The 24,875-nt window shown below is 37.6% G+C and overlaps 2 protein-coding genes across 3 annotated transcripts; one reads left to right on the top strand and one right to left on the bottom strand.

The window, feature by feature from the left end:
• Positions 1–6,730: 6,730 nt before the first annotated feature.
• On the bottom strand, positions 6,731–10,165 carry LOC110618174 (ninja-family protein Os03g0419100). Of its 2 annotated transcripts, none has more exons than XM_021761257.2 (3): positions 10,102–10,165; positions 9,178–9,799; positions 6,731–7,366 (listed from the first exon to the last, which is right to left on the bottom strand). In XM_021761257.2, exons 2-3 carry the CDS (start codon positions 9,752–9,754, stop codon positions 6,951–6,953), a joined length of 993 nt encoding a protein of 330 aa, XP_021616949.1. In that variant the 5' UTR covers positions 9,755–9,799; positions 10,102–10,165; the 3' UTR covers positions 6,731–6,950. The 2 variants fall into 2 exon arrangements, with proteins under 2 accessions (XP_021616949.1, XP_021616948.1); XM_021761256.2 differs by having other exon boundaries at positions 9,178–9,805; positions 10,102–10,163.
• A 1,910-nt stretch (positions 10,166–12,075) lies between these two features.
• LOC110616842 (mitochondrial import receptor subunit TOM5 homolog) lies at positions 12,076–14,078 on the top strand. The gene is made up of 2 exons (XM_043957293.1): positions 12,076–12,235; positions 13,769–14,078. The coding sequence occupies exons 1-2, from the start codon at positions 12,149–12,151 to the stop codon at positions 13,844–13,846; spliced, it is 165 nt and encodes a 54-aa protein (XP_043813228.1). The 5' UTR covers positions 12,076–12,148; the 3' UTR covers positions 13,847–14,078.
• The last annotated feature ends 10,797 nt before the right edge of the window (positions 14,079–24,875 follow it).

Below are 24,875 nucleotides of genomic sequence, written 5' to 3'. Positions count from 1 at the left end.
CCGGACATCCCTAAGATTGGACACGAACATACACTTCTCGACGTCATACTTCCTCTCAACGGAAGTCAGTCGAAGCAACCCCACCTGCTCAATAAGGCTCAATTGGGGCAGCTCATTGCAACCTGGATGAACCTCCTCCCAACTTAGATCCACCTCCCACGATCGGGCGGACTCTAATTTCAGTTCCGCCACAAGGAAATTCTCTACCCATCCCTTTATGGAATCCTTGTAGCCCGTGAAAAAAGACAACCCACTACGGGGGGGAAAAGTAATAAAAATTTTGAACCGCCCTAACCAGACAGAAAAAAGTGACAAACAGACACGCCGTGGGAGTAAAACCCCAACTCAGGCAGATAGACTCAAAACAGGACAGAAACAAATAGAATTTGGGGATAACATCCGAGGGGTTACCCCGAAGTACTCGAAAACCTCAATAAAGAAAGGGGTGAAAGGAAACGGTAGACCGAAATCCCTCTGTTTGAGAAAAAACACTATGCAGCGACCCCTTTGGGGATCAACCAAACCAGGAGGAGGAGGGTTAGGAAGAACTATCCTTTCGTTTTGAAAAGGCGCTCGAATGAGATACAGAGGAGTATCTAAGAGCCTTTGGGAAATGTGCTTAGTTATGTTGGAAGAAGTAATATGCGACCTAGTATTAACGACATCGGGGAGCTTTGGACCCTCCATAGAAGAGCAAAGAAGCGTACCTGAAAGCACAATAAGATGGAAGAAACAGAAGAAGTTGCAGGAAAACAAAGAGCAGAAGAGAGCGAGTTTCTTCAGAAGACAGGGAGAATTCGAAAGGAAAGGCAATAATGAGATGAAACGTTGTTCTGAGCAGTTTTGTCTTGGAGCGGCGCGATCATTAATTGCTCTCGAAGTTTACCCTCTCAACGGTTAGATAGTAACCGACGAGAAGGTAAAGGGGCATGGAGATGACCGCTGGGCTTCTCCACCTCTACAAAGGGCCAGGCCCACGACAATGGCCCATCAGCTAAAGGCCTGCATGATATTCGCACAAAACAAACAAGTTGTCAAAACCTCAAAACCGAGCTCCAGTCGAATCTCTCCCCCAGGACGACCAAATGCACATCATCACCGCTCAGGCAATAAAAACCAAGGAAAAAGAATAAGTCATAGAAAAGCCCAAGGAGACAAACAAGAGGAAACATGATAAAGGTCAAACCAGCCCATCACTTAAGAAGGATCATCATTAAGCAAAGGCTAGGAGCCCAGAACGACGCGATGAAGACGCCTTGGAATCTTACAAAGTTATGGGTCAGAAGCTCAACCTTTTGATTGAAAGAAAAGCTCATAGGTCAGTTAGTTCAGCTTGGAAAAAGTAAAAATCGAAAGTTAAGGAAACTTAGAGCTCGGGTCATTGAACACAGATAGAGCTCAGAGGTCGGATCAGTCTCGCTTGGACAAAGTAAACCAAAAGTAAGCTCGCAGGTCGGTCGGTACAGCTCGGAAAGAGCAAACTAAAAACTCAGACTGGCTAAATAGATTCCAGGTCGAATCAGAGAAAACCACGAAGAAAAAAGTCATCTCATGCATAATAAAGAGCAGTTCGGATATGAACGAAAAAACGAAAGTTTCATTACAGCGCGTTACAAATGCCCACATTACAGAACAAAAAAGCTATCCTTAGAGGATTTACATAACCAGATACATCGTCTACGATTACATCATTATCACCTACCCCACTACCCTAATCTTCGGATCGGAGGAATTCTCGTAGCTCGGAAAATAAATTTAGCAGAAAGGCCAAGATCTGTCTCGTTATTATAGGGGAACTGAACAAGTTGATTCCTATAAGCATTTCTCACTGTTCCCCTATAGGTCGGCACCCTGTTGCCCAAATGTGATTCACGGTACATACGAACAGGATATAATATCCGAGCTTGTTCGTATGTATCTTGAAAACATAAGTTTTCTAGTTACGGCTTCAGGAAGATCACGGAGTATATATTCGAAGGCATCGCCGGAAGCTTGACTGAGTGTAGCAGATCTCAGTCTCTCATAATACAAATACTTCATTCCATAGGGGACCATAAGCTGAGCACTTTCGCCACTTCCATTTATATCAAAAGCAGATGACAAGGGTATCGGGGAAACTTCCTTTTTTCTATCGAAGGAAGGTAAAGTTAGAGTAAACCCCTCAACAGCCCAGAACCTCTTTAGAGCCTGGACAACAAGCATGGGAGGAGGCCGGCCAGACGACCTGGGTAAAGCAGTTTCAGCAACTTGCCGAACGGTCCCACCCATCAACCGCCCTGCCAGAAGGATCTCCAAAGCAACGTTCAAACTCCTTAGAGGTAACCTCAAACTCCCAAGAATTTTGAGCTGACTCATCTTTATCTCAGGTACTGCAGAAAAGTTCCAAAACGGAGATAAGTTAGAATCATTTTTCTAGCAAGACGACAAGTGCAAGATTAAAGCAAACGTCTGGGGCAACAAAGCAATATAACCTCAAGCACACCTCTATCCGTTTGAAGAAGGCGTCAAATGGACCCGTTGCAGATAAAACAAGAATCTCTCGCTCCAACAGAGGGTTCGAGAATGGAGAAGAATTAACACTGATATATACTTAGAGCTTGAGGCCTTAGTACAAGGCAGAGCTATGCTAGACTCTAAGACCACAATGTCAGGACCTTTAACAGATATTCCTGGAAAAGGAAAAAGAAGCGCGCCCAGGCAATGATGACAAGAAAGTAAAGAAGAGCAGAGTACTCGAGAGGTAAGGAAAAACCAGAAAGGGAAAGAGGCAGATGGAATTCAAGAGATGAGGAATGCCAAAAAGATGAAAGGGAGTTATGAAGGCATCTGCACGCGAACAGACGCGGTCATAATGGTTCTTGGTATTCACCCCCTCGGCAGTTGGAGCAATAACTCCCGAGAAGGTGAAGGGGCAATTGATGACCGCTGGATTTCTTCACCCCGGTCCAGGGCCTAGACCACAATCCACAGCCCACGAAGCGAAGGCCCACATACTTGGCACTCAAAGCAGGTCCGGCTCATCCAACTTCCAAGGCCGGGCTCGACCAAGCCTCCTCACCAAGAATGACTCAGTCCGCGCAAGACAGGCCCTTTCCTCTCTGGCCCAACTCTCGGCCCGACCCAGTATCCGGAATTATACTCGCCAGACAGCCTGGCAGATCCGTTCGAACGTACACATAGGGAGAATCAGAGGCCGTTACGCATGGGGCAGGCGCCTGATACCCTCGTACGCCTGAATCTGTATGGCAGAGACGCGTGGCCCAATCTTGGAGAGACCTTTACACGTCACCAGCAAGCAAAACGAAATGGATAAAGGAGGAGTCCCCTCCTCAGAAAGTTTAAGCTTTATTTTCAATACCAAAACCCTTGTAAAACCCTATTCTATTGGATCTCAGATCATCACATACAATCAGTAGATTTGCTTTAAAAAAAATTATAATAAATAATAAATAGATTAACGTTAACTTAATAAAATCTCAATTGATCCAGTAATAATAAGAAAAAAATGCAAATTTATTAATTGATCCAATAACAATAAAAAAAATTTCAAAAATTTGAATGGATATAAATATAATTAATGAATTTAGATTTTTAAAGTTATAATTAATAAAAAAATATTATTAGTTCTTGAAATTTAATTTAATTAACATTTATATCCCTCTATTTTAACGATATAATATTTAAGTCATTCACTTTCTATTCCATCCGAATGAGTAGTCTTTTCGTCTAAAATAACAATTTAGTCAAAGAATCTAAAGTGAGAGATGACATTTTTTTCTCTTAATGAACTTATTAAAGAAAAATGCTTTTAATGAACTTATTAAAATTCAAATTCCTAAATCATTTTTCAACGCTTTTGATTTCCCTCTCCATGATATTATTGATTCTTTTTTTTGATTTTCCTCTTTAAAATATTATTAATTTTTTTTTTATCCTCGTATCGTTTTTTAATCTCATGAAATTTCTTAAACCTTATCACATGATCGATACAGAATGAGACACTTCAAATCTATTAGTAATTCAGTATTTAGATTAAATGTTGTAGCATGAAATTTGAAAGAAAAAATCCAAGAATATGCATGAGAAAGCAAAAGGGTTCATGTCTCGCTATTAGCTATTAGAAGCGAGAGCAGATCCAATTAAATGACTGCAAGATGGAAAAGTTTTGTTCTTAAACAAAACATAATTTTTATTTTATTCTAGACAATCAAAAAGGTAATTGCAAAGTAATAGAAAATATACTCTCAACTCAAAAAACAAACACTAAAAAATGAATGTATCAAGATATCAAAATTGAAAACCTTCATACAATAACCAATCTTCTAAAACCATAATAACATTATACAAAATCTAAAATCAAATAAAAAAATCAGAGACATATAGCTAAAATAGATAATTTCCTTCAAAAATCATAGGTCATAACAGAAAATGAAAGCTTGTCAAACAAAATATAGTCCAGCCGATCAATATGCCATAAAAATAAAAAAATTCATGAAATGAAAGTATATGCTCAAAATTTTTTGTACTCGATTCTAGCGAAATCTGATAAATAACTTTGATTAATTATAATTAAATTTAAAATGAAGTTAAATTAAAATTTTAATACTTTTAGCGGTTTAAACGGGTTTAAATTTATATAAATAATTCTTAAACTCTTTTATATAAATAACTATTAATAAATCATTTTATATGTTTTTATTTGAAAATTTAAATTTATTTTTTAAAATATTAATTTTTAAATAATATTATTAATAAAAAATATTTTTTATATAAATTATTAATTAAAATATATGAGATTAAATGAATTTAAATTTTATTTGAAATTATAATTAAATTTAGAATGAATTTAATTAATTTTTAATTAAATTTAAAATGAATTCGAGTATTGATAATATAAATTGAAGTCCCATAGATTAATTTAAGCGAGTATCCTATTCATTTATATTCATAATAAATACTTAAGAATTTAACAATTATATTTTATAAAGTTTAGAGGTTAAATAATTAAATATTATAAAAATTAATAATAAAAAAATTAAATTAAAAATTAATTATTTTTTAAAAGATCATAAGCCAAATAATATATTTGGCGAATCTATTGTGAGCATTTGTATATAGGCATTGGGCAATAATTTGTTTTATTCTAAATGCAGCATACTGGGTGAAAAAAGATTTTTTTTTTTTTTAAATTACAAGCTTAAGGAATTTGGTATTATTTGTTTATTTATTTAGATTTTAGTTTGTATATTTTTTAATTTATTTATTGAGAAACGAATTCTAAGTAAAAGACAAATAGAACCAATCTAATTTCTATATTAAAGTTAAATTTTTAGTTTTACAAGAAAGGGCGCAGTCTTTATGAATACATTTAATGGTTTATTTAATAATGATGATTTAAAATATTATTTCAGAAAATAATTATTAAATTTTATTTTTTTAATTTAAATTTATACATAACCTAATTTATTCCGTACTTAAAAGATATATTAATCGTCTAGTAATTAACTTAAATTTAAGTCTTTATAATGTCAAATTCTCTAAAAAAATTAGTACACAGTCCAATTTAAAATTTAATAAAAATATTATAATACAAAATTAAACATAAAACAATTTAAAATTTTTGCTTAAAATGTGAAATTAGCATGTAATAAAAGTTTATGACTAAAACATACTTGTTATGTTTAATATAATTTATTTTTATGAGAAAATAATTTAAATAAATTTTTATAAAATTATATATAATTTTTTTTAAATGAAAGTTTAATAAATTAAAAAAAAAATTTCTTGGGATGGATTTAGTTATTTTAAATTAATTTTTAATTGGGCTTGTGTAAGTTTAGGTATTTGACAATATAAATTAGGTTCATTTTAGGGGTTTTGGTTATATTTTATATATTTTAAAAGTTAAATAATTAAATTGTATAAAAATTAAACATAAAAAATTAAAAATAAAAAGATCAGATTACAAAATATTGGGTGGATAAAGTTTTTTTTTTTTTTCAAAATACAAGTTTAAGCAATTTGGCATTATTTGTTTATTTATTTAGATTTTAGCTTATGTGTTTTTTAATTTTTTTTATTGAGAAATGAACTTTTACTGACACATCAAACCGAAACAATATCATTTCTGAGTTAAACGCCAATTTTCCATCCCCATGGAGAAAAACCATTGCTTTTATGAATACATTTAGTGTAACAGGTTTGTTACACAGTCAGTCAGTTGACGGTTTTCCTTAAAAAATTATTTAATAATGAACAATCAAAATATTATTTCAGAAATATAATGGCTAAATTCTATTTATATGATTCCAATTCATGCCTGGCCTAGTTTGTTGGGTGGATGAACTATGGTGCCATGGCACAATTTGCTATTAGGATTAGAATTTGTCATTGTCAAGTGGGATTTTCAGCCATAAACAGCTACCAATTACCACAATTTGAAGAAGCATTACATAGAATTTCTCCTTTTCAAATGGGATTTTCAGCTTTTGATAAGTTATTTTTGCAATCTGAGTGTATACACCTATTGGATCTAAAAATACCGCAACAATTGCTACATATAAAAATATATTAGTGACTTTCTACTACCTGGGTATATAACATGTTAGTCCGGAAAGAATTTTCTGCCACACAGCCACTACCTAATCAGCCAGCATACGGTACATGGATTATTTGATTGCTTCCACTGTCACTTTGGGGAAAATGCTCAACCAATTTGAGTAGGGAGATAAGCAAAAACAACCATTCTTCTATTAAAAGCAAAACACAGTCCTTACAAGAGTTCTCAAAACAAAGGGAAAAGCAGTTTCCAACATCAGGTGGAAGTTTCTTAAACAAAAGCAAAAAACAGACATGACAGGAAAAAAAAAGTAGCTTACTAGTTTCAGGTTTTCTCATTTCCTATAACTCTTAGAACCGGCGACAAAGCCAAGCTGCTACGGCTATACGATTTAGAATGAGACTGAAGAGCAGACAGTGATGTGCCTCATGGGGTTTTCAACATCCCTTCCACCAGCATGCTTGACAAATTCTGCTGGAGAAAGGAAGCTGCCATGGCACAAACACACTATGCTCACATTACCTTTTCGGTACTTGTAAAGAAACCCTTCTATTTTCTTCCCATTGGGGCCATCTCCTGTAGTTGTCACACTTGGCATCTGTTTCATCACATCCATTCCATTATCTTCAAATCCATTGTTCTCAAGTTTAATCCTTTTTAATGGATTCTCAAGACTGGTTTCGCCAAAATTCACCGGTATTCCACTTGAAATAGTCCCTCCCAACATGAAATTGGATTCTGCATCCTTCTGCATTAGCAATGAATTTGAATAGCTAGCACCCATCCCTGCAGCTGAACCTTCTTCTCCTGTATGGAAATTAATTTATTGCATCTTCCTTAATACATCTTCCACAACTAAAGTTTGAAAATGAAGAGAATACAGAGAGATCAAGATCACGGAGAAATACGAAAAACTTCAATGCTTCAAGAGCATATCAAATTTACTTGGGAAAGAAATAATCTCCAATGACTAATAGCTCATCATGCTTAATATCTTCAAACATATCTGCTTTTTTTAATAAGTTGATACACATTGTTTATGGTAGAAGTGTTTGATACAGAACAAACTAGATCATCTTTCCTGATTCTGATTAGATATGCAGCAGCATGTTTAAGAAAACATCTAGAAATAGTTTATGCTCATACATGTTCTTACCATTACTTCATTGTGATTTCTCTTGGAAGGTACTGAAAACTACTATGACAATAATCAATCCATGGGTTTGCATACAAACTAAATTGACATGAACATTTTATATGCATGAATACTCTAACCTAAGGTAGAAATTATGCAGTACACGTGTTCGAACATGCAGATATCGTGCTCGTGAAGATGTGAAGATCCATTTCCACTTCAAGTTGGTGAATAACTTTAATAAAGACAGTTAATCCAATTCACTTTAATGCCTCAAATTCTACACTAATTTAAATGATATGTCATTCAACGGATGCTTGGAACCGACAATTTGCATTCAAATATGCAACAGAACTACTTATTCTAGAATTTCAAGTTACATTATGAAGTATATATTGTCGTTACGTGCCAGGGACTAAATTCTATAAAAGGCAAAAACAGTCACTATATCCTTTATCATGTTTCTGTTTCAATATGGAGAGGGGATAGATAATTCCATATTGCTTCTTGTTTTATAAATTCATTTCCTTTTGTCGATACACGGAGGAACATCTTCTTCCTTATTTTGTCGATTCACTAATAAATTCGAGACGTGATTCATCTTCTACCTTATTTTGTCGGCTCGCGAATGAATTCAAGACGTGATCACATCATTTGTAACTTTCGTTGCCGACAAAACAAACATTCCTTAGATTATCTTTGCATGTGGATTCCCATAAATTCTCCTAGCCTATTGGCATGAATTTCGTTACGTGCTTCCTCTTAATAGTTGCATGACAACATGCTATTATAAACCACTAAACTAGCAATTGCACTAAAATGCATCTTAATGAATGCAGCATTAGTCTTCATTTCTATTCAAAGGCTGTGATTAATTCACTAATTACTAAAGAACTCTTCCTCAAATCGGTTCAGTTTTTTAGTATGCAATACTAACTGATCATACAATCTAAAACAAGTAATAGAATAAACAATTTAATATATAGAAGTAACTAATGAGAAAGTTATTGAAGCAATGAAAGGAACATCAATTATGGAAACAAATTCTGTTACTTAATAAGCAAGTGCTGCTAAATTTCTGCTATGATATTTCTAATGGGAAACTTACCACTTAGCCCTTCTATTTTTAACAAAACTAACTAGTCGATCCTCTTGTATTCTTATTTTGTCTATTCAATAGTCCATTCGTCCAATCTAAATCAAGTTTTCTGTTAGTCAGTATGTTCAAAGGATTTAGGACTAACCAGTTCAAACTAACACCTAGAATGCCTGGACAGACTAAAGAGCAAACAACATAAAAATAAAGGACTAACTAATGTATTTCTAGAAATTGGAAGATCAACTAGTTAGTTTTGTTAAACTAGAGGGACTAAATAGTAATTTTACCTAAACAAGTTGGTCGGTTACAAAAAAAGAATTAAGATAAGCTTCAGGTCAATTAAACTGAAACTGAATATAGCAGACAAGAGAGAGAAAATTATACCTTCAAGTTTTCTGTTGCCATACAACTCTACCTGCCTCTTGATCTCAAGAAGGGCACGACACAAGGCAGGGCTCTTAGCAGCAGAAGCAGCAGCCCAGGCAGCTATTTTCGACGGTGAAGATGGCATTGGCTCTCTAGTTGGAGATTTTTCCTTACCACTCGTCTGCCTCATGCATCTCTCGATGGACTCAGTTCTCCTGCTTGCAAAAGCCATCAGAGTTCCGTTTCTCTGATCTTGCTCTGCCTCAGCAGGCACTGAACTAGACCTTGACAATGAAAGGAAGGACTCCGGCAGCGGAAAATCAAGCTTCTGCTCAAGTTCCTCCTTCGGGGACATCACTCCAATGATTGACGATGATCTAGTTAGAGGTTTTTCATGGGAGCTTTCACCGTAGATGCCACCCAAAGAGAGTCCAAGATTGATGTCTAGTTTAGCTTCTCGAGCGCTCAATTGGGTAGTTGTTTTGGGATTCACTAGTGGTGAAAATCTCTTCAGAAGGTCTTCTGGTTGCCCATTGTTTTGCATGAGGGAAACTTCGATTTCATCAACCTTCTTTTTCGCAGAAAATTTCGCCATTTCAAACAGAAAGCGAAGGAACTGAACTGAAACTCTTTGCTTTTGCTGCTTCTACCACCAGACAGCAGATAAAGTTAGACAAAACAAAAGCTTGAAAATCATAGTAAAATGACACAACCAACTGAAGAATCTATATAAAGCGAGTGAGAATTTAAATCATTTCAGGTTCAAAATCAACAAATAAACAAAAAACGAGACAGAATTATCAGTAAAAACCACTTTGAAAGAGCCTGAAAGTAGAGAGAATGAGAGAGAGCAAGAAATAACAACAGAAATATAAATGAAAAATCGATAAACCCAGATGAAGTTGCAGAGTTTTTCAGGGTGATTTCAGAGAGAGAACAAACCGAGGGAATTGGTAAGCTATCAGCAGATAAAATCCATCAGACGGAAACCAAAAATAGCTAACTCATGAAACGGAGAAGAAGCAAAGACAGTTCTTTTGGTTTTATAGATGACAACACATTTCGAAATGGGGCCACGTGGCAAGCAGTGGAAATATTATATCAATGTCACGTACGGTTTCATTACAGCCTCTTAGTGCTGCCTCTGAATCCTTTTGCAAGTTGCAGCCCTCTTTGGCTGTGCTGACTCATGATTACAGAGTTCCTTGTTTTGTTGTTTCCGCCCAAACGGTTTCAGTTTTTAATGCCATGTTGAATTTTTGGGAAAAATACAAGAAAATACTCCGGAATTTGATCAATTTTTTATATTAAAATAATTCACTTTGAAATTTAATTTAATTATATGTTATAAAATTTAAAAATTATTATTGTTTATAAATTTTAAAATAAATTACAAGTTTCAAAAAAAAATATAAAAAATAGATAAAAATACATAATATTTTTTATAATTTTTTCATTCTAATTAAAAAATTCCTACACTTATTAAATAGTTATTCATAAATTAAATATGATTTTACAAAAATTTCTCTTAATTATTAAGTTGAAAACTATTAAAGCAGCAAATATTTTCAAATAAGCCTTATTCTAGCTTTTTAATGTTTTTAGCTAATTCAATACATTAGGATGGCTATTGCCAAGTGATAATCGTGGAGCCGAACCGACTAGCTCCACCCAGACCGGGCAGGTGTTCTCAGTCGCGACTCGCGAGCTTGGATTTTTCATCCTACTGAAATTGCACGTGCGTATATATAGTTTTTTCTAAAAAATTTGTTTTGACAAAATTTAAATAAAATAAAAATAACAGTTAACAAAGGGAAAGCGAAAATAATATTAGGGTTAAAGCTATTATTAACAAAAATATATTTTAGTAGTATTAATTAAAAATATTAAAACATTTTAAAATTTAATTTAATATATTTTAATTGATAAAAATATGAAATAACACACACAAAATCATTTTAAATAATATTTTACAGTAAAAATAGAAAATTCTTTTTAAGACTTGCTTTATATATCACCGGATGTGAATGTTAGTTCATATTTCCATTTCTTCCAAAATATCTATGGATAAAATGAAAATTCATGTATGCTTTTTATGTCTTACTATTATTATAAATATTTTTATTATTATCATGTTAATTTAATGGATTTAAATATTTTAATGAATACATCATAAAAACTCTCTCTCTTTCTTTAGTAGAGTGAGGAAAAACTCTCACTTTCATTTTATATGGATAATACGTAGATATGTGTCTCTCAATAGTGGGTCCTACTAATACTTATTATTTTCTAGACTTCTTCAACCTTGATTGAGGTGTACTTCATGTTGCATGTTTATCTATTATCCTTTTCACCGTGATAAGTGTCCGAGTCCTCTGCTCGCCGGCGACAATTATAGGTGCCACAATGTTGGGATTCCTATTGCATGTTTCAGCTGAGCTGTGTAGCTGCTTCTTTTTCTAATTCCCTTCCGGGTCCTGCCCGTTAGTCCTATGTTTTTTCTTATTGTAATTAGAAACGAGATTGGAAAGAAGAAAAAGTTGGCGTGGTAACAGCGATTGAAATTTTGACTGGGAAAGTTGGAGGCAAAGGAAACAAGGGCGCGGCTGAGGGGGTATGTAATAATTTCTCTGTGGTGTCAGTTTTACGGACACGTGTCTCTATCAGGGTTGTTTCGGCAGCTCTGATTCCCGTGCGTGCATTGAGTGGGGTCCGGCAATTTTGCACATGTTCTTCTGCGGCTGATTCATCATTGTACGTTAGTTCACATGTCATATGCCACCCTGATCTTGCCACGTTGTACAATTGGTCAGCTCCCGAAACAGAAATGGTTACGGGGTACCATTTGTTAATTGATTGACTTTATAGGGCATTTTTGTAATTTTAATGGCCCTAATTTAAAACCCTACAAGCTCGCCTGGAAAAAAACAGAAAACCCTATTTTCTGGTGTAAACCCTTTAGTCTCTCATCGTCTCTAGTAGTGCATCAATGGCAGATTCTGTGGTTTCTCTTGAGAAGCTGAAAGCTTTTTGGAACTCTCAAATTTACGATGAAGAGAAGTGGGCCCTCAATATGGTATGATCTCATCTCTACAATTTTCTTCTAATCTTAAAATCGTACTTTATTTTGGTAAATTAGGCTTTTTTTTTCCTCCGTTCTTATTCTCTTGATTTCAATATGCTAAATACGGGTGTGACATGAGTTCTGAAATGTGATGTTTCGCTTCTGGCAATCGAATGGCGGGTAGAGCTGAAATAGGCGGTTTTTGGCTTGTGGTGTTTGCTTAGTCTTGATTTCAATGTGTGTATTTGGATTTTGCAATTTTTCGTTGATTCTTCCGACGATTATTAGACTTCTTATTTGATTGAACTGCCAGTGTTAATGTGGTTTCATCAGAGGAATTGTGAATTAAATCCGAAGGAGAATTAATATAGAATGGGTGAAAGCGTGCTTGGAAGTTTGCCTTGATGGAGGCAAACAGTTGTTCTAGTTGAAGTACTTCCTGGGTTCTTTCTTTTTAAGTTTTACTACTTTGGCTGTAGCTATTCGGTTTATTTTCTATCCTAGCAGAATTATTAGTAAAATCACGATGATACTGGCTGTTAATGAAGAAACAATAGAAAGGCTAGATAATTTTCCTTGCTCAATGAGAATTAAAGAGAAGAAAGAACATGTACGTCCCACAAGAAGTAAACAAGAAAAACAATAGAAAGGCTAGGAGGAAATCAATGACTGAGCTAAACGGGAACCCACTTTGAAAGTGTTAGTAAGCCAGCAAGAGAATAATAGGCCAGAAGGAGGGCAAAGGAAATTTATGAAGAAATTATGTCTTAGATCACAATTTGAAGTGGTCAAGCACTGCATGCAACTAGTTATTTAGAAGAGCTAGAAAAATGATAAATCCATGTAGGTCTATTATCACTTGCATTCTCAAAGTGTTCTCGAGGAATAAAATTTTTGGCTCTGATTTGGTTTTGCAAATCTCTGCTTTATCTAATTGCTTGAAATCAAATGCTTTTTAGAGATTGTTTCTAGCAGTAAATTTGCAGGACAGGATCTCTTCCAAGACTTGAAAATACACTGAACATTGTATGTTTTTCCTTTCTAGAGGCAACACATTAGCTGTTTAAGCTTTTTCCGTAGCTAGGTCTTACAGCACACTACCAAATGTAAGATGCATTTTCAAAAAGTTCCAGGAACTACTTCATGTCTGTCATCAAGCAAAATGGTTTCTATGCTGGGGGAAGTTGTCATAAAATGTAACCACAAGTTTTGAGACGGAAGCCTATAAGGGCAGCTTAAAAGAGTCCGTTACGAATAAAAGCATGGGATAAATATGTCTATTTCCAGAAATTCACAGTTCAGAATTAGTTGAAGGCATACTTGAACATTCATTAATCTACTCCTACCATTTATTCATCAGCCTGCTTTGGAGAGTCTTATTGCTATTCTTATCTCTTTAGGAAATTAGAATTTCTTGGCATTGGTGGGTGAAATGGGTTTTTGTAAGCTAATTTTTTACTTTATATCTTTTGTTCTTTCTGTCTAAATTGAAAGTGGAGTTTTTCTTTCCTTCTGTATTTTGGAATTCACTTTTTCATATTGCAGAAATTGCTTCGTGCCGGTGGACTGTTTGCTGGATCCATTTTTCTAATGCGGAATTATGGTGATCTCATGGCAATATAGGGCTGGATGACCAGTTTCAGCATTTCTGAGCTCATGATTCCTGATGTATTAGTATTCTTTAGGATTTTTAGCTATTGTTTTAAAAGAATATATGTTAATGTCGGTGTCTTGGGATTCCATTAAAATTTGAGTCTGCTTGCTGTACTTTCAGTTGTGATCAGTTTAAGTCATCTCTCCTTAGTTTTCAAACCCTGGTATTGAATAAGAATCATATGAATTGAATGATTGATTACCTGTGGTGTGCGATGGTGAATTATGCAATATTCACTGCTGTTGGAGTACGTGATTCCTTGATTACATAAGAACCAATTGAAATTTTTTATCTGCAGTGGGCACTATTTTTCAGTGTTCTTGATCCATTTTATAATTTTTTATGAACAATGTTATCAAGCTTATTTCGGTGCACATCTTATTTGGATGTGTTGCAGTTGCATCATTGCATGTGATATTGATAAATTTGAAATTTCCTCTTATTCCACTTGATAGATCTGGTTTTCTTCTTACTCCATCATATGGATTTTTCAATAGTCGATTTGAGGAAATGATATGCAAAATAAGGAAAGATGGTCAGGGGTTTATCGGGGTGCCTCTGGTGAAGGCCCTCCGATGTTCAAGTTAGGTTCATGAACTGGTGTGGTATGGTTAGGCATGAATTGGTGTGGTATGGTTAGGCAAGAGTTGGAGAGAAAAATAAAAATCTGGAGCCGAGGAAGAAGAAAACCTCCAAAAAAAGATCCCCTCTCCTTTTTACCTGTTAGTGACGTCTCCTAGCCTTTCTGCTATTGTGCTATCTATCTGTCACGGCGGCCATTTATGTACGGACGTGTCAGACCTCCTCTCCATGCTAGGCGACCATTTAATTTCTCCGGCGCGTGTGCGGGTAGGGCTGCGAAGTGACTGGACCAGCTCCTCTCCCTCACGTTACATTACCGGGTTGGGCTTCTTTCTGCTTGATCTGTGCTCGCGAGTAATCCATCTGGCTCGGCATGTCTGGATCGAGGCTTGAGATGCTGAGTTGGTCAACCTAAGGGGTTTTGGGCCAACTAATTCACTTGGACCTGACCTTGCTCAGGGTGGATGAGGCCTAGCGGTCATCAATTGCCCATTTACCTTCTCAGCAGTTATTTCATGAGTGATGAAGGGGTAAATCTCCATTATGACTGCGCTGTCCTAGAACGGCTCTTGTCAAAACGTCATTTCCTTGCCTTTTTATTTCTTTACCTCTTTACTTTGATGTTTGAATGTATGGCGATCTAGAGATGTGTATTCGATGATGAATGATATTTCACCTCGGCCTGTGCCTTATTTATACTCAGATTATTTTGTTTAAGTTTTTTTATTCACTGCGAGCTGATCCGGGCTAGAAATATGGCATTTTGCTTTTGTTTATCCTTTTGTGCGTTCCGCATTTATGGACCTTTTCATATAGGGAGCTCAGTTCTCCGCTATTTCTTCCATACTTAGCTTTATTCTGCTTGGTTGTTCACTTGTTGTGAGTCCATTTGTACTGCGCATTTGGGATCTCGGATTTTGTTCTTTGCTTAGCCTTTTATGCCTATAGCCTGTGATGCTAATTGTGCTACGAGCTCGGGAGTTCGGGATTTTGCTTTCTTCACTTTGGTGCCTCGAGCTCTTTTGTGAAGTCGGATTTAATTTCTTACTTTCTTGTCTAACCTTATACAGGCTATGTTTCAGCTTGTCTGCTTGTTGGTTCAGCTTTAACTTTTCTTTTATAAGCTTATAGCCTCGCCGGTACAGATATAAGGCTCAGCATGGAGGTATGTCTAGCCCTTCTGGGCTTTTGGGGAGATCGACCCCTAGTCGAAGAGGTTAGACTATCTGTTTTGGGCTTGACCATACTGGGGTTCGATTCTTTTGTATCCAATGAGTCAATGCTTTCTACTGCCCCGTTCGATCATTCAGAATGGTTTACTCGGCCTTTTACATTACTCCTGTTCCCTTGATTCTTTATCTGAGTATTTGATTATCGGGTATGTCTCAGTTGTTTGAGTTTTTTTTGCCTCCGAGTGCTTTCCGGGCTATCTACCCTCAAGCGTTTTGCAGGCTCTTTGCTGCTTAGACCTTTTTCTAGGCTAGCCGAGCTGGTTTAGTGCTAGCGGTCAATTCTCAAGGCCAGTGCCTCTCATGATTGCCCTTGGTCCTTTGTTTGGTTCTCTATCTCGATATGCATTTTGTTTAGGATTCGCTTCGCCTTAATATGGTCAGCTTATTGGCTTTACCAGTACCGAGCTCATTTTCTTGAGATCGGCATGGCGCTTTGGTATTTTGGCTCCGTGAGCCTTGAATTGGCCTTTAGTAGGCCGCATTGCTACATGATACAGGCGTTGAGGTGTCTTAGTTTAATTGCCTTATACACTGGTTATTTTGCGAGATCGAGGTCTTATTAGCCTATAATTCGAGCTCTTTTGAGATGTCAAATTCAGATTTTTTGTTCCAGCACCCTCTTGAGCTCAGCATGGCACTTTGGCGCTTTTGGCTGTTGTGTGAGATCAAAGTCTCTTTACCTTATGACCTAAGCTCCTTTGGGAGGTCGGATTTTAACTTTTCATTTGTGGTTCAGTGCCCCTTTTATGTGAGGTTGGAACTGTGTTCTTATGTGTTGTTTTTGTGCGTTGTTATCGTATACCGCTGTTTGCTGTGAGCATACGATATTTTTTAATAAAAGGAGAAAGAATAGTTCCCTTCGTCCTCTCAGCTTGGTTTTGTGGTAGGTGCGGGCGGTCTTTTTTCGAGACCAGTCACCTACCTCACTGAGGGTTTGCTCAAGATTCAGACTCTTTGGCCTTACTGTCGCTTCCAGGCTCATCGGTCTTGCTCAAGATTCAGGCTCTTTGGCTTTACCGTCGCTTCATCCTCTCAGTTCGGTTTTGTGGTGCCGGAGTCATTTTTCAAGGCCAGTCACCTATCTCACTGAAGGTTTGCGCAAGATTCAGGCTTATTGGCCTTACTGCCGCTTCCAGGCTCTCTAGCCTTGCACGGGATTTAGGCTTATTGGCCTTATTGTCGCTTCATCGTCTCAGCCGGTTTTGTTATACCGAGGGTCATTTTCCGAGGCCGATCACCTACCTCACTGAGGTCTTGCGCAAGATTCATGCTCATTGGCCTTACTGTCGCTTCATCGTCTCAGCCGGTTTTGTGGTGCCGGGGGTCATTTTTCCGAGACCAGACACCTACCTCACTGAGGTCTTGCGCAAGATTCAGGCTTATTGACCTTACTGTCGCTTCCAGGCTCTCTAGCCTTGCATGGGATTTAGGCTCATTGGCCTTACTGTCGCTTCATCATCTCAGCCGGTTTTGTAGTGTCGGGGGTCATTTTCCGAGGCCGGTCATCTACCTCACTGAGGTCTTGCGCAAGATTCAGGCTTATTGGCCTTATTGTCGCTTCCAGGCTCATTGGCCTTGCATGAGATTCAGGCTCATTGGCCTTATTGTCGCTTCATCGTATCAGCCAGTTTTGTGGTGCCGGGGTCATTTTTCGAGGCCGGTCACCTACCTCACTGAGGTCTTGCGCAAGATTTAGGCTCATTGGCCTTACTCTTTCTTTTGAATTTTTTCTGCAAAATAAGAGTTTGCACAGAGTGTATATAACGAAAATGCTCATTGTTAATTTAATAATATTTATCAATAAATAATATGTCGCACATGACACTTAATTTCATATTTCAAATGAATGTAAATATTAGTTTTCACTAACAATATTAACTTGTGCAATTTAAAGGTTCAATGAATAAAATTTTGCATGTGTAAATTTCTCAAAATTTTACTTTACAAAAAGTAAATGTACACAATCCTTTTCATTAGAATGTTCATGCTACTTTTAGAATGTTCATGCTACTCTCAACTAGCAACAAAAGTTCTCCCGCTAAGCTAGTATATTATTAGGCATATATTTGTGTACTCATGAAAATTTTATTTTAAGATTTAAACTTTATAATTAGACATGATATTCTAAGATATTTGCATTTAAAATAATAATAATAATAAGGATTAGAGTTATGATATTACTAATAGCATCTGACGCTTGCCAATTTTAGGAGAATAAAAATATGTATAACTTAATTGAGTATATAAATGTTACTTAAAATATGGACTAGTAAATTTTATTTATTTATTTACTCAGTAATATATTAATTATTTTACATCCTTGTCATTTTATTTTATTTTTATTCAAATATTGCTAATTTGAAAATTGAAATAATAATTTTTTTTTCTTTAACAATAGAAAACTTCCGTATTGATGTGTGATTAATTTCTAAAGTGAAGGCATTTATGACAATATTACCGGAACACACTTTTTTTTTTCTTTTTTATTATTATTCTTCAAAGAGTATGAATACTTACCTTCCAATGGCTGAGACCCATTTAGCAGACTTTGTATACATTAAAGTAACTCGTGTCGCCAGCTGCTGGTTATGCCCTTTCTTGCAGACGTTGGGTTTGACGTGTAACCTTGCATGTCTTGTGGGCAACAACAGAACTCACCGTCCACCCTAACATTGATCCTCAACAAGCTCAAGGCTGTTTGTCGAGATAGAGTTATTCCCAAATTTGCTAACTGTCGACTTGGCCGACCTGCTCAATCAGGCCGTCGTGCTCTGCTAAACTCAAGTTCAAAAATTGCACTCGTCTCCAAGCTGGCCAACATGTACAACCTGAATCCCTCCTTGATCAGCTTGGGTATCTGATAATTTCTTGTCGTCTCCCTATTGCACAGATACTTGAGAGGCGCTATTGTCCGACCAAGTTGGGTGGCTATGATCGCGCCCTGGCTGCTCTACAACATCATTCTATCCGACCTAAAATGCGAGTCCGACCTCAAACATGGCTCTGACCTCGAGCACTGATCTAATTTCAAGCACGGGTCCGACCTCAATGTGTAATGTTGACTTTGTTAAGTAAAATTCAACTAGTGATTCCTTCTCAAGCCGACTTGCTTTCACTTGCAATACTGTGATTATTGGATTTGCCGAGCTCTTTTCAGTTCTGCTACTCCGACCAGCCGACCTCTCGATGCTCCGACCAACAAACTCTGCCGAAGTCCTCAATCAAAATTTGTGCTCGGCAGTTTGAGTTTCTTTCTCAAAGCCTTCTATACTCCATCTCTCTAACTTGCCGAGTCTTTCCTCTAATTTGCTGAGGACGACCTCTCTAACTTGCCAAGTCTTTCCTTTGATTTGTTGAGGACGACCCGCTGGCGCTTCCTTCCACCAACTTTTTAAATATTTAAACAGTTGGAGTCTTTTCACCTGAGCTCTTCTGCCGATCTATATTTATCATTTGTTGTGCAATCCGATCTTGCCTATTTGTTGTCCAGTTAGAGAGCTGTCCGATCTACCCAACCTGCTTTATTTTTCCTCGCAGATCTCTTTTTTTATTTTGTTTTTTACTTATTAATTTTCTCTCTAATTAGCTAACTTGGGACCTTATAGCTGACCTGCCCCTCTAACCTTTACAACATATATACGTTCGACCCCTCAGTTTCAATAGATATGTATATCACCCGTTCTTTTTTCTTTTTATAGAAAATATTAAAATTTTATACTCACAAATAAGTATTTCGAACTGAAGTTTCACTTCACCAGGTTTCAAAGAAAAAGTAAGTAGTAATAAAATTCAATAAATATTAAAATAAACTATCTGAAAGACTATCAAAATATTCCTGAACATAATGAATTTTTCTTTTCAGTTGGGTTATTGTAAACCTTCAGCTTCCTTTTTGTATAAAATTTCATACCTTCATGTGGATCTCAATGGGTGAATTTAGGAACTTTAGAGATAGTAAAAATCTCTTTCGTTCCTACAGACGGCTCCAATTGATATTGATAAATCTGAAATTTCCTCTTACTCCACTTGATAGATCTGATTTTCTTCTTGCTCCATCATATGAGTCCTTAAATGGTCGATTTGAGGAAAGGATCTGCAAAATAAGGAAAAATGGTTAGGGGTCTACCGAGGGTGCCCCCGGTGAAGACCCTCCGACGTTCAAGTCAGGTTCATGAACTGGTGTGGTATGAATAGGCAAGAGTTGGAGAGAAAAATAAAAATATGGAGCCGAGGAAGAAGAAGGAAGAAGAAGACCCCCCAAAAGAAGATTCCCTCTCCTTTTTACCTACTAGTGACGTCTCCCGGCCTCCCTGCTATTGTGCTACCTGTCTATGTCACTCAGGCCCGTACGTACGGACGTGTCAGACCCCTCTCCATGCCATACTTCCATTAAATTCTCCCGGCGCGTGTGCGGGCAGGACTGCGAAGTGACTGAACCAACTCCTCTCCCTCACGTCACATCACCGGATTAGGCTTCTTCCTGCTGGATCTGGGCTCGCGGGTAACCCATTCGGCCTGGCGTGTCTGGATCGAGATCTGAGATGCTGAGTTGGTCAGTCTAAGGGGTTCTGTGGATTTCCTTGCTCTCTGGGGACAGTGAAGCTGTTATGCAACTCATTAAATTATGATGAAATGCTTATTTCATTTGACTGCATCTTGTTGTAGATGCATGATATGGTCACGGTAGAAATTAGATAAAGAAATACTATTGCTAAGTATCTAGTTCTTGTCACTCGGGCGATGGAATCTCAGGGTAACGGCAACTGATTGGTGTTCTTTCATTTTGCTTTCAGGTACTTGCGAAAAGGGAAAAAAATCCAGAAAGTTAAACCAAAGTAGCAAAATAGATAAAATAATGACAAGGGTAGTTTTAATAACAGAGTTTTTGGTAATTTATTTGTAAGTTCCAAGATAAAAAGTATAGTATTTTTTTTTTTACTAGATAAAATTAATAAATATAAATTTAGAATTTTTGTTCATTTGTTGACATGAATGAAGTAGAACATAGTAGTTCTTTTATCGTCGTTTTTACTGTTTTCGGATGCTCTAAATGTATTCTTGGCATATGCTTTTTTTTTAATTGGTTATCAGGGTGTCCTTAACATAATAAGAGAGTTGAGGAGTTAGGGAAGAGTCCTGAGCTAAAAGATGCTGCAACCCTTGAAGCGGGTGATCCATAATTTGAAAATCTACACCATTGTGATGTGCCAGCTTTGCCAGTCACTTTGCAACCTGGTTGGTCTCCCTCATCGCGTGCTGAAGTACGATGACTTGCTCAGTAAGCAGTTCAGAACGGATAGCTTGGACTAGATGATGCAAATCCTTAGGTGGAGGTAATCTGCCACCTATAGTCTCTAAAACTTCCTTGCAATCTGATTCAATGATAATGTTCTCGTTAGAGGCCCTTTTCACAAACTTGATCCGTTCGAAAATAGTCCTAATTTCTGCTCCGAGAGTTGTGGAATTGCCAAAAGCAACTGTGAAACCTGTTATCCAATTTCCATTCGAGTTTCTGAAGACGCCTCCACCGAAAGCCTTTCTATCTAGACTCCTCCAGGACCCGTCAACATTTAGCTTTTGAAAGTTGTCATTAGGCGCACACCAATTCTCAGTGATTATAAGCTTTGGGCCTGCGATTTTGCTTACAACAAAAAAGAACTCCTTTGCACTGCGGGCATGTAGATCCCGTGTCATCCCTTGGAAGATTATATCATTTCTCATGCTCCAAATCCTCCAGCAAGCAACGCCAAAGAGCAAAGGCCAATTGACACCATGCTTGCTCTGCCGTGTCTCTTGAATGTTCCTACCTAGCCAGTCTCTTACACTAGTGGCTGTGAAAAAAAATCAGCTACCTGCATCAAAAGGTGTTCAAACAGGAGCGTACAGAGAGAGAAGAAAACATTTGAATCTTTATTTCTGTAAAAAATGAGAATAGTTACAATGTCTGGAAGTTTCGCTTCCTTATATATTCCGACATGAGCATGTGACCTACACGTGATCACATCTCCCATTGTATATTAATAAAATGATGCGTACTAGCTAAAACACAGCAGTTCTTTAAACTCAACACCCCCTCCTCAAGTTGAAGCCGGGAGGGGCAAAAGATTCAACTTGTGTGCCAGATAGTTATGACGGCTTGCTGGGAGTCCCTTAGTGAAGATATCTGCCAATTGCTCTTGGGTAGGAAGATATCTAGGAGAAATAAAGCCCTGTTGAAGTTGGTTTCGCACAAGATGGCAGTCAATCTCGATATGCTTCGTGCGCTCATGGAATACTGGATTGGCAGCAATGTACATGGCTGTTTTGCTGTCACAATGTAGAGGTATGGGCAATTTAATGAGTACCTGCAAGTCCTGCAAAATGTAACTAATCCAAAGAAGTTCACACACAGTGTTAGCCATGGCACGGTATTCAGCTTCAGCGGAAGACTTGGAAACAGTAGTCTGTTTCTTTGTTTTCCAGGAGATGAGACAAGGTCCCAGATATATACAATACCCAGATAGAGACTTGCGAGAGTAAGTGCAAGCTGCCCAGTCAGAATCACAATAGGCACTAAGAGACAGATCATCAGTCACAAGAAAATAAAGACCCTGGTGTAAGGATCCCTTAAGGTAGCGAAGGACATGAAGAGCAGCCTCCTAATGGGGCTTTCGAGGCTTATTCATAAATTGACTTAGATGTTGGATAGCATAGCAAATGTCTGGCCTTGTTAAGTTAATGTAAAGGAGTCTACCAAGTAACCTTCTATACATGTCAGGATCAGAAAGAGGCTCCCCTGAGTCAGGGGTCAGATGTAACCCTTGAGGCAAGGGGCAAGATGCAAGTTTGCATTGAAGCATGCATGCATCTTTGAGAACATCACAAATGAACTTTGTTTGGCTGATAATTGTTGCATGAGAAGATCTTGCAACTTTCAGCCCTAGGAAATATGTAACGACCCGGAAACCGGACCGCTACCGGCGCTAGGATCCAGATCGGCTTAAGGCCGCCGGGACCCGTAGCAAGCCTAACATACATCCTGTGAACCTGCTTAATCCCATACATGATCCACAACATACATAAAAATTTGAACTTTTCTTTTCATTCATTCATTCATTCATTCGCCAAACTCAACCTGTGCATGCACTATACATAAACATAATCATAAACATTAACCCCTCCTTGGAGTCTCATCAATGCTCCAGTGGGGTGACATAACATGTATTGAGTTTGGTTCATATAAGCATCATTACACACCTAGGATCATGTACTAAAAAGGGATTTACAACATACTATGGTCAAGCACAACTCTAATATCCATAAACATCATTACATAACATTTCTATGCTATACTTTTACGTTACATCATATTCATGTCCACAACTATCTATCACATACATAAAGACTCTACTCCTGCTGACCTCCTGGTCTACCCTGTACCTGCAAACCTGGGGGTTAAGGGAGAGGGGTGAGCTACTAGAGCTCAGTGAGCAGAATAATAAAATATTATAATTAAACCACATGATAATATGGAATGCATCACATCACAATTAATCACATCAAGGATGAATTTGTCACCAATAGTCCTCAACACATTCCAATAGTGCCAGGGGCGTAGAATGGGCCTCGACCTGGTTTTTCTCTTATCATAACATACATAACATAACATTCCAATAATGCCAGGGGCGTAGAATGGGTCTCGACCTGGTCTTTCTCTTGCTATAGTGCCAGGGGCGTAGAATGGGCCTCGACCTGGACTTCCATACCATACCTTATCACATCAAGTCATACCATACGAGGACTAAAGGATCATTCAACATTCATCCACATCATCAACATAATATGCAATGCAACATATTCGTGAATTCTAATGCAAACATCCTATTATATCTCATGGCATTCATGATGCGTGAATCATGCTAAAAATGATTTAATTCTATTTTAAAACATAAGAAGTTATTCCACTCACCTCTGGTTGAAGCTCTAATGACTCTGAAGCAGCTATCTCACTGCTGAGGTCCTCGGTTCCTCGGGTCCGAACCTACACAGGTGGACTCAAATGAGGGACCTAACATACATAAACATGACTTTGAAATACCCCCCCAAAAACCCCCTAAAACACCTTAAAACAATCATGGAAATCATGCAAAGGAGGGCTGAACAGGGCACTTTCGGCGGCAAGTTCGGCGGCCGAAAGGCCCTTCAGAGCCGAAACTCATGCACCTTCAGTGGCACTTTCGGCGGCCGAAGGTTCCCTCCAGAGACGAAACTCATGCATGTTCGGCGGCACCTTCGGCGGCCGAAACTCCCTTCCAAAGCCGAAAGTCCACTTTCAGGGGCAGGGTTCGGCAGCCGATACATGCTACCAAAGGCAGGTTCGGCGGCCGAAAGAGCCTTCGGCTGCCGAACCTGGTTTCTCCCAAAGGGCAGAAACTCGGTTCCAATATGCACAAACGCCTCCCAACTCATACAATCATGCCTTTTCCTATTCTACAACATACATACTCAAGCATACAAGCTCCTAGGGGCTTCAAACTATCCTAAACCCCATCTACAACACATCAAACATGCATAACCAACATACATTGTTCATAAACGCACAGTAAACCCATAAACTTCACATAAACCTACACATGCATTTCTACCCCATAAAACCTCATAAAACTTACTTAAAACATGTAATGAACTATGGATCTACTCTTACCTCTTGTGAAACGAGAGGAGAGACGATCCAACTCGGAGATGGGAGAGATCCGCTCTTTGATCCCCAAGTTTCCAAAACTTGCTCTTTTTGCTCAAATCTCTTCAAATCAACATAAAGCTTGTTAAAACATGAAAGATCGGAGGAACAACAACAAAAACAAATCATAGGAGAGCATGAACTCACCGTGGCCGAAAATGGGGAGAAAACTCGCCCGTTTCGGCCATGGAGCTCTTATATAGGGCTGGCAGACCACCTTTCGGCAGCCGAACCTGCTCCCACATCTCATGCAAGTTTGGCGGCTGAACTTTTGAGATTTTCGGAAGCCTAACTTGTCCCTCTAAACCATCAAATGTTCGGCGGCCGAACCTGGAAATGTCTCCTTGGTCTTTTCCATTTAAAACTCAATTTTCCTTTTTACTTAAAACCATAAAATACATTAAAACATTTTATAAAAACATGATTTTACCCTTCTAGAGGTTTTCGACATCCGAGATTCCACCG

Source organism: Manihot esculenta, chromosome 6, assembly GCF_001659605.2.
Source record: "Manihot esculenta cultivar AM560-2 chromosome 6, M.esculenta_v8, whole genome shotgun sequence".
Lineage (NCBI taxonomy): Eukaryota > Viridiplantae > Streptophyta > Magnoliopsida > Malpighiales > Euphorbiaceae > Manihot > Manihot esculenta.
The sequence above is the reverse complement of the archived record's forward strand: the minus strand, read 5'-3'. Positions and strand labels throughout refer to the sequence as shown.